Source organism: Cyprinodon tularosa, unplaced genomic scaffold, assembly GCF_016077235.1.
Source record: "Cyprinodon tularosa strain WSP-4 unplaced genomic scaffold, ASM1607723v1 ctg619, whole genome shotgun sequence".
NCBI classification, from domain to species: domain Eukaryota; kingdom Metazoa; phylum Chordata; class Actinopteri; order Cyprinodontiformes; family Cyprinodontidae; genus Cyprinodon; species Cyprinodon tularosa.
Window position 1 is genome coordinate 362,789 of NW_024039362.1, and position 11,708 is coordinate 374,496.

Below are 11,708 nucleotides of genomic sequence, written 5' to 3' on the forward strand. Positions count from 1 at the left end.
ACAAGTGTGGAAAAGGAACTAAGCTCACTGAAACATTAATGAGGCAAGAGCAGCTTTTTAATTATAGTGAAATAGTTTGTGCTCATATATCCATAACGTGAGTCACAACAGGGATTGTAATTGGGAATTTGTGGGAAATGCGATAGGGAAAATGTTTCTTTAGTTTTCCTTTCTTCTAATACACCTTATTGAGCTATTTGTTGTGTTTAACAGCGCCAGGGGGTTTTAGCGCAGTCATTTTTTCATGCATAGGGACTACTTGCCGCTTAACAACCATTAATGTGCGGTATAGTGTGTCAGGTCTGGTGCCTATGCCGTGCGTAAAAATCAGTAAACCTCCAACTCACCTATCTGCACTGAGCTGGGGAAAGCCCCTGTCGCCAGCCCCCAATAAAGGGCGGAATACACCCCAAGAAAGTGCCAAGAAAAAAGAATAATCCTCATCTTTTGTTTTGTTCCTTTCCTCGAATCCCTTCAGAAACTGTTGAGAGACATTTAGAAAGGGGGAAAGATGCGCAAGAGATAAAAACGCCTCAGAAGGTGGGAAAGGGTGCTTTCCCTCGTTTTTTTTTTTTTTTTTTTTTTTTTTAATTCCCCTCAGTTAATATTCATATTCCATGTTGAAATAAATCCCTTCTCTTCCCCTGCAGTGTCCGCTAAGGAGAGAGCTGTGAGTCCGGCGCACATGTAAATACGCGGGGGGAGAATAAGAGAGTGGGGAAACTCGCTGGAATGATTGGCGAGCTGGGAGCGCAGGCTGCATTGAAGAACTGGACATGCGCGCCCCGCTGTCTCCCTCTCTCTCTCTCCCTTCCTCTCTCTCTGCCACCCCCCCAATAACCCCCACCTCTTTCTCTCTTTTGCAGTGAAATGATCTGTTTCTCACTGACTTCTTCTCTTTTGCGTCCTTTTCCACTTTGCCTACTCTTACATACTTACAGTTTCGGAGAATGGAAGAAAAAAAAAAACAGTTGCCATACATTTATGCGCATCCTTAAGCAGCATTCCCTAATGAATGCATTGTAGTTTCACCAGAAAATAAGCCTCTTTTTACTCCAAACAATTTACTACTGCACAGGTTGGCTAAAAACTTTACATGTAAGTCTCACTTGATATTCATTTATATTAATTCTCAAATCTCTTGGGGGTTCCCTAAAACATTAATTCTGTTCAACATGATATGATCATGATTTGGAGAGTGCAGACTTTAAGGATGTCCAGCAGATGGTCATTGGCTCAAAAAGGTAAGCCACTAAAAAGCCATCTCTAAAGAAACTGGCTTCCACTCAATCCAAACATGAAAAGTTAAGTGGAAGAAAAAAAGGCTTCAAAAACAACATTGATAACTGCAACTTTAATCGGGTAATAGATTCAAGTCAATTAGAGAGACTTATATAGGATGTAGAAGAAGCATCTTTTCTGATCTAAAAAGTACTTGAAAGAGAGTCTTTTCAGATGAAAGAGAAATGGGTTCCATTTGGAAATCAATGTTAAAGGATTGGTTGGAAGAGTCAAGAAAAAGATCTATGTTGCTTTCTGTGCGTGATTAAGGAGTAAATGAAATTCATCATTGCATACAGTATGCGGGTGTTAATCCACTACTTTTTTAGACTTTTGTTTAATTATAGTTTACAAGTACACTTGCAGGCTACTTGATTTATTGAACAGAGATATTTAGAAATATAAATTTCTGTTCCACTATAGCTGAAACAGGGTTGAAAAATCACCACGACCCCCCCATACATTCACGCACACACAAGTTCCACCCTTCAAAGCTTTCAGGAAGGGATCCTGCACCCTAAATGTGTTCCACAGCCATAATATTGGCTCAGCTTACTGATGGAAGGCTCTGGAATTCATCAGCAATAGATTATGGTTGGTGTCTCTCTGGGTTATTTGGCCTACATGATCACAACCACAGGAGAACAAACATCTGGGCTGTGATGGGTGGGAAAATCACCCGAAGCCAGAAATGATTTGATGTTCACAACAGCTGCATATAAGGCAATAAAATAACCAAGCCAGGAGTACACTGTTACAGCACATTATGTTACAGCCACCTTCCATTCAATGTTGTTTAATCTTGTCTGTTGGTAACAGGTCGGTAAAGCTGACAGACGGTCTGAGATCGAGTAGTTACTCGGTGGAGAGCACAGTTTCATTCTTCCAGATGGCAAGACGAAAGCGATGCTTCACGGATTGTCCCAGTGAAAGATGCGGTCTGCGCTTCTCTGAAGGATTTCCCCAGCCGGCGTCAGAGCAGACAAGTATATCATCAAAGCTCCAAAAAAATGCCAATTTAACATTTTACCACAATAGTCAGACAGTCCTGAGTTATAGAAAGTGTACATCTTAATCACTGTTATCTGTAGATGGGCATTTATCTACTGCAGATAATATTCATTGTACAATAACTGCATGTTTTGAATTGACATATATCTAAAAAGAGTACAACATTACATTCCCCAGTCAGTGGTGGTGGACACTGTCCATGGTGCTGAAATAAGACTGCAGACTCAAAGGTTTATTAGGGCTTTTGGGTGTTCTCATGCTATTTTTCCTACATACATACACACTGTGCTAAAATCTTGAGCTATCCCTAAGCCCATATGCAACACATATAACTTTTACTCAAAGACTGTTAATAATTAAAAGTTATTCAGCCTATTAAAGTTTTATTTTTTAATTGCAATGGGAGTGATTGCACTGCCTGCAATAAGTGGTGTGTGGGGGTTAATCTACAAAGATTGATTAAGACTTGCATACCAATTTGGTTTTGCCATTTAAAATGAGCAGACTGCCTGTTCTACAACTAATTTTAAAGTAGCTTTTACGGAAAAATGAGGTTTAAAGTCATTGAGATGTTGGTAAGGATAATTATAAGGAAAAAATGGATGATAATACTTAAAATTTATGGTGCACTTCATAGCTCATCTCAAAGTGTACTTTATGAGCAAAAGTAATAAATAAATAAATAAATAAATCAAATTGCTGAACTACGTTTATACCCGCTAAGTAATGTGTCTGCTCTGTAGTCCACCACAAAAAGTTGCCATGCGGGATTCCTCACTCAGTGGGGATAGGACCCATCGCTGCATCATGACGCACACTCCAAACATGGACTGTTCTCCCTGATGCCCTCTGGGAAGAGACTTTGAAGCATCCTATGAAGGTCCAGCAGATTCCATAACAGTTTCTTCCCCACTGCCATTAGACTGCTCAATGTTTTGTAAAATGGGTTATTTATTGTATTTTATTACATTTTAATATGAAAAAACCTGAAATGTTAGAACTGTAAACATGTAGTCATGTTTATATTACTGTTTTTAAGTATTTTTTTTACTGTTTTTCAAGGCTGCACTTTAAAGAAATGAAATTGTCTGGAGAGCTGTTCTTAACTAAATTTCTTTCTCTTTACATTCGTGTACAAGTGTTATTTTAAGAATATATGGGATCCGCTTTACTCTCTCCTTGTCTTACTTTGTGTGTTATTCCTCTGGTTTTGCTTATTGAAGTATTTTGCTCCATCATCCATCAAAGCTCGATCAGTATATCTGGTGGACGAAGCACAATAGGTAGGAATTACCAGACTGACTAGAAAAAATTATATCTGTGACAGAACGAAGACTCAAAGTCCCTTTATTATCCTCCAATAGCTCATCTTTTTCCTGGTGTTTCTGTTTTGGCCTTTTTTCACTTGTCAAGTTAGCATAAGTTTATAGGCTGATTTTTTTTTCCAAAATTCATTCCCCTATGGTGCCCGACATTTCCATGTTTGGCTTCTATTCTGCCTCACAGCCTATGTAACTACAATGGGACAGCATAGTGGTTTATATGAGAGGTCTCGTTGATTTTACTGATTTCGGTTCCATACAGCGTTCATATTTGCACCACATTCAATGAGACCCTGGCTTAACGGCCTTACGTTCCAATACAGAAGTATTATCCCACTCTTCTTTATAGATTTATTTGGATTTTAGGATTTTAGAGTAGAAATCACTTTTTTTTTACGTAATTCAAAAAATTCCCAACTTAAGTGTGCTTGTGAACAGGGTTACATAACGATAGATACATATTCTTTTTCAATATTCTCTGGTACAGATATAAATTAATCAATAGTAGAAAGTCATCAAGATTTTAGCACAGTAAAGTTGCTCCATAAATTTAGACTGCCACCAACATGGTGGAGCAGTTTTAAAGCAAGCTCGCTAATGACCTGGGGAAGAGAAACATACAAAAAAACTACATTTTTTTGACATAACACCTCAAGATAAAAAGAACCCTTAAAGAATATTTGTCAAGCATATTTCATTAGCTTAAAACTCTCTTTTAAGTGGTCTTATTTTTATATATATATATATATATATATATATATATATATATATATATATATATATATATATATATATATATATATATATATATATATATAAAAAATAGGGTTAAAAAGATAAAAACATACGGTAAATAAAAAATAATTGATCAAAAATGGTTCTATCCTTTCATTTCTTTTGCATACGTTTTAAATAAAATAAGAGACAACGTACTCTTAATGAGTTACATATAGCACGCAAATAACACAGTTAAAACATAAATAATTTTTTTTGTAGATTAAATGAGGGTAATTAATATAAGCAACAGTGGTCTTTACTTATAGATCAAATTGCATAACAATATTCAGACTCATAATCACACACACTCAGACACTTGCATTAAGCCTCCCCGTGGGCCAGTGGTCTCTGTGGAAATATGTTCCTGTTACTGTCTTAAAGGGTGTAGTATTCCATGGATCTTTTCCAGAAGGTCTTAGACTGATCAACATATCAAACAGGCTTGGACAGTTATAGTTCCTGGGGGTCGGTATCCTAGAACTTTTTAATGTGTCCTTGGTCAGAAAAAAAACAAACAAGTAATTTGATGATAGAGAACTCTGGTAAAATCAACTGCTGAGAACTAGTGTTAGAGATTCAATAACCGATCAGAACCAGTTCTATCCTTTCTTTCCTTCCAAAATCATTCAGGGTTTTTTTCTATGTTCAATTCCTAATTTCGATGCCCAATCCATTGATAGGAATTAGAAGCTGCCTAATAGCAGCAAAGAAGTATCTGCAGAAGTGTGGGCACAACCATGTGTTTGTGCTACTGTGGTTACCAGATCTACTTGGATGGTCAGATCTGCTTACTGTAGCTTGACAGAATAATCTGGCCAAAACATTGACCCATCGGCACACAGACAGCGGCGTTGGGGCGTAGAGTATTTCTCAGGTAGAATCAGGCATACGGGATATCCTAACGCATTTGGGTAATCAGGCTGGAAAGGGGAGAAGGATGGAGCCAAGGGATGTTCTCCTCTTGTTATGTGCAGGTTCTGGACTTTAGTGGGTGGTCTTTTCCACGGAAAACATCTCTGGGTCCCTGAGCAAGACCCTTAAAGGAATAGTACACCCAAAACAGGATTAGCCTTCATTTTCTACTCACCCCCATGCTGAACAACACTCTGGAGTACTTTTTTGATATCTCAAATGCATCTGGAGATCTGGGAGGCTTCTTGCTGTCTGCTGACATTCAAATAATGGAGGTGCCCAGCGCCTGAGGCAGAAAGGTCCATAAAAGTCCACAAAAAACGTTTCAATATTCCTCCATACTGCTCGTCCAATGTATTCCAAGTTTCCTGAGTGGGTAGCATCCAGAATTTACTCGAAACGAAGTCATTTAGAATGTTTTTAGAGCATAAACAGTAGTGTATAGGATTTCCTGAAAGCGCGCACATGCGCGATCCCGACGCTACGGAAGCCGGCAGACCAAACCAGCGCATTCAGCTCAGCAAAGAACTCATGCTCTTCCTCAACACTGAAGTCCTCAGACATTTTTTCTTTCGTTGTTTCTTTCTTTGCACAGGTAAACGGCACATTTCTTCTTCTACGCTTGCATTATTGGAAGAGCAGACGCTGAATGCGCACTTTCATCTGGTTTGGTCTGCCGGCTTCCGTAGCGTCGTGAACGCGCATGTGCACGCTTTCAGGAAATCCTACACACTACTGTTTATGCTCTAAAAACATTCTAAATGACTTCGTTTCAAGTAAATTCTGGATGCTAACCACTCAGGACACTTGGAATACATTGGACGACCAGTATGGAGGAATATTGACACGTTTTTTGTGGACTTTTATGGACCTTTCTGCCTCGGGCACCATAGACCTCCATTATTTGAATGTCAGCATACAGCAAGAAACCTCCCAGATCTCCAGATGCATTTCAGATATCAAAAAAGTACTCCAGAGTGTTGTTCAGCATGGGGGTGAGTAGAAAATGAAGGCTAATCATGTTTTGGGTGTACTATTCCTTTAACCCCACACTGCTCCCTGGGCACCACACTATGGCAGCCCACTGCTCCCCGAGGGGATGGGTTAAATGCAGATGGCTAATTTTTGTTGTCCTGTACTTGTGACAGTGTAATGACAATAAAAGTAAACAACAAAAGGCTACTCCTGCTCCCACACTTCTGCCCACTTCAGCTTCCGCGTTTTCATCACCTGTTGTCAGTTCAGTTATTCAACAGCTTGGTCTGTCTTCCCTCGAACTGTTTGGGGGTGATTCTGAACAATGTCGGGCTTTCCTGACTCAATGAGAAATTCACTTTGAGCCTCAGCCCTCCGCTTTTCCCTCTGATAGGGCTACGATGGCTTACGTAATCTTACTATTAGCGGGTAGGGTGAAACTGTGAGGAACCTCTGAATGACAAAACAATCCTAGCCTGCGTAACTCTTACAGTACAATGCTATCAACAAGTGGCTACGGTCGCTACGTGCTAAGAAGCTAACGTAACGTAGCCAACCTGGATACTAAATGCTATGAAAGTTAGCCAACATTAGTTAGTTTATCATTGGGACATTATAGCCGTTGATTCAATGTCACATTATAAACAACCACCAACAATATTTCTGTTAACTTACCGTAATGTCTTTGTGGTGAACTGGGACGTGTCTCTTCAGGTTTGTTGTGTTTTTTCCAGCTACTATGTGGCCCCATTCCTTCCCTTCGACTAAAATCAAGCATTTGGTTTTGTTCTCCACTTCAATGAAGTGAAAATATGTCCATATATCACGTCTCCTGTCTCCTCCGAGTGTGGCGGAGGAGACAGGGTTTGAAAAAAAAAATAAAATAATATGTAATTTTCGTCTCGTCTTTGTTCGTGAACTAAAATGTCCATAGATTTTAGTCCAGTCTTTATTTACCGAACTGCATTTTCATCTTGTCTTTATTAGTCCACAAAAATTATTTCTGATCTACTCCCAGTTATTGTTTATTAGTGGGGATTTTCGTCTCGTCTCGTCTAGTTTTCGTTCGGTGAAAAATGTGCGCTGACGAAAATATTTTCGTTTAGTTTTCGTTAACGAAATTAACACCACTTTATGGTACGCCAGCATTCATAACATGTAGGCGAATCGCTGTCCCCCAGAAATCTGCGGTTATATTTTTCATATTTATATTTTTAAATTTTTTTACAGTGTCGTGCCGCCTGTTCCCCAGGCTGCCTGTCACTAATCTAGTCTGGCGTGTGGATGACGTCATACATGTGCCGCTTTGTTTTTAAAAGATATAAATATAAAAAAAAATATAACCGCGGATGTCTGGGGGACAGTGATTCGTCTACATGTTCAGGGCTCAATGTTAATCATTGCCCGATCGCCCGGGGCAAGTAGTTTTTATTGTCAGGAGATTACAAATGGTTTTCCAAACCTAAAAATTTTTGGGGCCCCCTTTTTCCCCCCAAAAAAACCCCCCCCCTTTTTCCCAAAAAGGGGGGAAATGTAAAAAATTTGCCCCTTCCCCTTTTTTTAAAAAAAGGGGGGTTTTTAAAATTTTGGGCAAAATTAAAAATTCCCCTTTTTTCCCAAAAAAAAGGAAAGGGGGGAAAATTTATTAAAAAATTTGGGGGGCCTTACCCCAAAAATTTAAAACCCCCCCCCAAAAATTTTTTTTAAAAAATTTTCCCGGGAAAAAAGGGTTTTTTTCCCCCTTTGGGGGGGAAAAAAAAACCTTTTTTTTTTTCCCCCCCCCAAAAAAAAAAATTTTTTTTTTTCCCTTTTTTAAAAAAAATTTAAAAAAAAAAAATTTTTTTGGGGGGGGAAAAAAAAAAAAAAAATTTAAAAAAAAGGGGTTTTTTTTTCCCCCCCAAAAAGGGTTTGATTTTGGGTTTTTTTTCCCAAAAAAAAAAAAAAAATTTTCCAAAAAGGGTTTTTTTTTAAAAAATTTTTTTTTTTTTTTTTAAAAAAAGGGGAAAAAAAAAAAGGGGCTTTTTGGAAAAAATTTTTTTTGGGGGAAAATTTTTAAAATTTTCCCCCCCTTTTCTTTTTAAAAAATTTTTTTTTTAAAAAATTTTTTGTTTTTCCCCGGGTTCCCCCCCCCCCCTTTTTTTGGGGGGTTTTTTTGGGGGTTTTTTTTAAAAAAAAGGGGAAAAAAAAAAAAAACCCCCCCCCCAATTTTTTCGGGGAAGGGAAAAAAAAATTTTTTTGGGGGGCCCCTTTTTTTTGAGGGGAAAAAAAAAATTTTTTTTCCCCAAAAAAAGGGGGGGGGGGGAAAAAAAAAAAAAAAAAACCCCCTTTTTATTAAAATTTTTTTTAAAAAACCCCCCCCCTTTTTTTTTTTCCATTTTTTTTTTTTTTGGGGCCCCTTTCCCCAAAGGTGGAAAAAATTTTTTTTTGGGGGGGTTTAAAATTTGACCCCCGGGGGAAACCCCCTTTTTTTTGGGGCGTTTGGGGGTGGACCCTTAAGGGGGGGGAAAAAAGGGGGGTTTTTTTGGGGGGCCCCCCCCCGGCCCCCGGTTTTTTTTTAAAAAAAAAAAAATTAAAAAAAATTTTTTTTTTTTTTTTTTTTAAAAAAAAAAAAAAAAATTTAAATTTTAAAAAAAAAGGGGGGGGAAAAAAAATTTTAAATTTTTTAAAAAACCCTAAAAAAAAAAATTTTTTAAAATTTTTTTTTTAAAAAAAAAAATTTTTTTCCCAATTTTTTTAAAAAAAAAAAAAAAATTTTTTTTTTCCCCCAAAAAAAAAAAGGGGGGGTTTTTTTTTTTGGGGCCTTTTTTTTTTTTTTGGGGGGTTTTTTTTTTTTGTTTTTTTTTTGGGGTTTGTTTAAAAAAAAATTTTTAAAAAATTTTTAAAAAAAAAAAAATTTTTTAAAAATTTTTTTTCCAAAATTTTTTTTTTTTTTTTAAAAATTTTTTTTTTTTTTTTTTTTTTGGGGGGGGGGGGGCCCCCCCCCCCTTTTAAAAAAAAAACCCCCAAAAAAAACCCTTTTTTCCCCCCCAAAAAACCCCCCCCCCAAAAAATTTTTTACCAAAAACCCCCCTTTTTTTGGGAAAACCCCAAAAAAAAATTTTTTTTAAAAAACCCCCTTTACTTTTTTTTAAAAAAAAAAAAAAAATTTTCCCCCCCCCCCCCAAACCCCCAAAAAAAAAAAAAAAAAAAAAAAAAAAATTTTAAAAAAAAACCCCCCCAAAAAAAAAAAAAATTTTAAATTTTTTTTTTTTTTCCCCCTTTTTTGGGGGGAAAAAAAAATAAAAAATTTTTAAAAAAAAAAAAAGGGGGGGAAAAAGGGGGCCCTTTTTTTTAAAAAAAAAAAGGGGGGGGGCCCCCGGGGGGGGGGGGGGGGGGGGGGTTTTTTTTTGGGGGTTTTTTGGGTTTTTGGGGGGGGTTTTTTTGGGGGGGGGGGGGTTGGGGGGGGGGGGGGGGGGGGGCCGGGGGGGGGGGGGGGGAAAAGGGGGGGGGGTTTTTCCCCCCGGGGGGGGGGGGGGGGTTTTTTAAAAATTTTTTTTTTTGGGGGGGGGAAAAGGGGGGGGGTTTATTTTTAAAAAAAAAGGGTTTTTTTTTTTAAAAAAAACCCCCGGGGGGGGGGGGGGGTTTTTTTTTTTTTTTCCAAAAAAAACCCCCCCTTTTTTTTTTTTTTCCCCCCCCCCCCCCCCTTTTTTTTTAAAAAACCCCCCCTTTTTTTTGGGAAAAACCCCCCCCCCCCAAAAAAAAAAAAATTTTTGAAAAAACCCCCCCAAAACCCCCCCCCCCGGGGCCCCCCCAAATTTTCCCCCCCCCCCCCCCCTTTTTTTTAAAAAACCCCCCAAAAATTTTTTTTAAAAGGGGTTTTTTTTCCCCCCCCAAACAAAAAAAAACCCAAAAAAAAAAAATTCCCCCCCCCCCCCGGGGTTTCCCCCCCCCAAATTTTCTAAAAAAAAAAACCCCCCCCCCTTTTAAAAAAAAAAAAATTTTTTTTAAAATTTTAAAAAAAAAACCCCCCCCTTTTTTTAAAAAAATCCCCCCCCCCCCCTTTTTTTAAAAAAAATTTTTTTTTTTCCCAAACCCCCCTCTTTTTTTCCCCCCCCCCAACCCCCCCCCTTTTTTAAAAAAATTTTTTCCCTTTTAAAAACCCCCCCCCTTTTTTTTTCCCCCCCCCTTGCCCCCCTTTTCCCAAATTAAACCCCCCCTTCCCCCCAAAAAAAATTTCCCCGACCCCCCAAAAAATTTTTTTTTTTAAAAAAAACCCCCCCAAATTTAATGAAAAACCCCCCGGAAAACCCCCAAAAAAGGGAAATTTTAAAAACCCCCAAACCCCCCCAAAAAACCCCCCCCCCCCCCCCAAAAAAAACCCCCCCCCCCCCCCCCCAAAAAAAACCCCCCCCCCAACCAAAAAAAAAAACCCCCCCCCCCTTTTAAACCCCAATTTTTAAACCCCCCCCCCCCCCCAAAAAAAAAAAACCCCCCCCCCCCTTTTTAAAAAACCCCCCCCCCCCCTTTTTTTTTCCCCCCCCCCCCTTAAAAATTTCCCCTTTTTTTAAACCCCCCCCCCCCCCTTTTTTAAATTCCCCCCCCAAAAAATTTTTTAAACCCCCCTTTTAAAACCCCCAAAAGGGCCCCCCCCCAAACCCCCCAAAAAAAAAAAACCCCCCCAAAACTCCCCCCCCCCCCCCCTTTTTTTTTTAAAACCCCCCCCCTTTTTTTTTCCCCAATTAAAAAAACCCCCCCCCCCCCCCCCCAACCCCCCTTTTAAAAAACTTTTCCCCCCCCCCCAAAAAAAACCCCCCCCCCCCCGCCCCCCCCCCAAACCCCGGGGGGGGGGCCCCCCCCCCCCCCCCCTTAATTTTTTAAAAAACCCCCCCCGGGGTTTTTTTTAAAAACCCCCCCCTTTTTTTTTTTCCCCCTTCCCCCTTAATTTTCCCCCCCCCAAAAAAAAAAATTTCCCCCCCAAAAAAAAAAACCCCCCAAACCCCCAAAAAAAACCCCCCCCCAAAAAAAAATTTTTAAAATTTTTTTTAAAAACAACCCCCCTTTTCCCCCCCAAAAAGGGCCCTCCCCTTTAAAACCCCCCCCCGGGGGGTTTTTTTTTTTAAAACCCCCCCCCAAAAATTTTTAAAAAAAAAAATTTTTTTTTTAAAACCCCCAAAAAAAATAAAACCCCCCTTTCCCCCAAAAATTGGTTTTTTTCCCCCCTTTTACCCCCCCCAAAAAAAACCCCCAAAAACCCCCCAAAAAAAAAAAACCCCCCCCCCCCCCCTTTTTTTTTTTTTTTTTAAAAAACCCCCAACCCCCTTTTCCCCCCCCCCCTTTAAAAACCCCCCAAAAATTTTGGGGGTTGCCCCCCCCCCCCGGGCCCCCCTTTAAACCCCCCAAACCCCCTTTTTTTTAAAAAAAAACCCCCCCGGGGTTTCCCCCCCCCTTTTC

General features: G+C 39.3%; 1 protein-coding gene across 6 annotated transcripts in view; it reads right to left on the reverse strand.

Annotated features, from left to right (window-relative positions):
• gria4a (glutamate receptor, ionotropic, AMPA 4a) overlaps nt 1-773 on the reverse strand; it is a 164,909-nt gene extending 164,136 nt beyond the window's left edge. For all 6 annotated transcript variants that reach the window (XM_038307702.1, XM_038307701.1, XM_038307703.1 and 3 more), the window contains exon 1: nt 348-773. In XM_038307702.1, the coding sequence (XP_038163630.1) occupies nt 348-444 (97 nt within the window). In that variant the 5' untranslated portion in view covers nt 445-773. The remainder of the gene's footprint in view (nt 1-347) is intronic.
• Between the last annotated feature and the right edge of the window lie 10,935 nt (nt 774-11,708).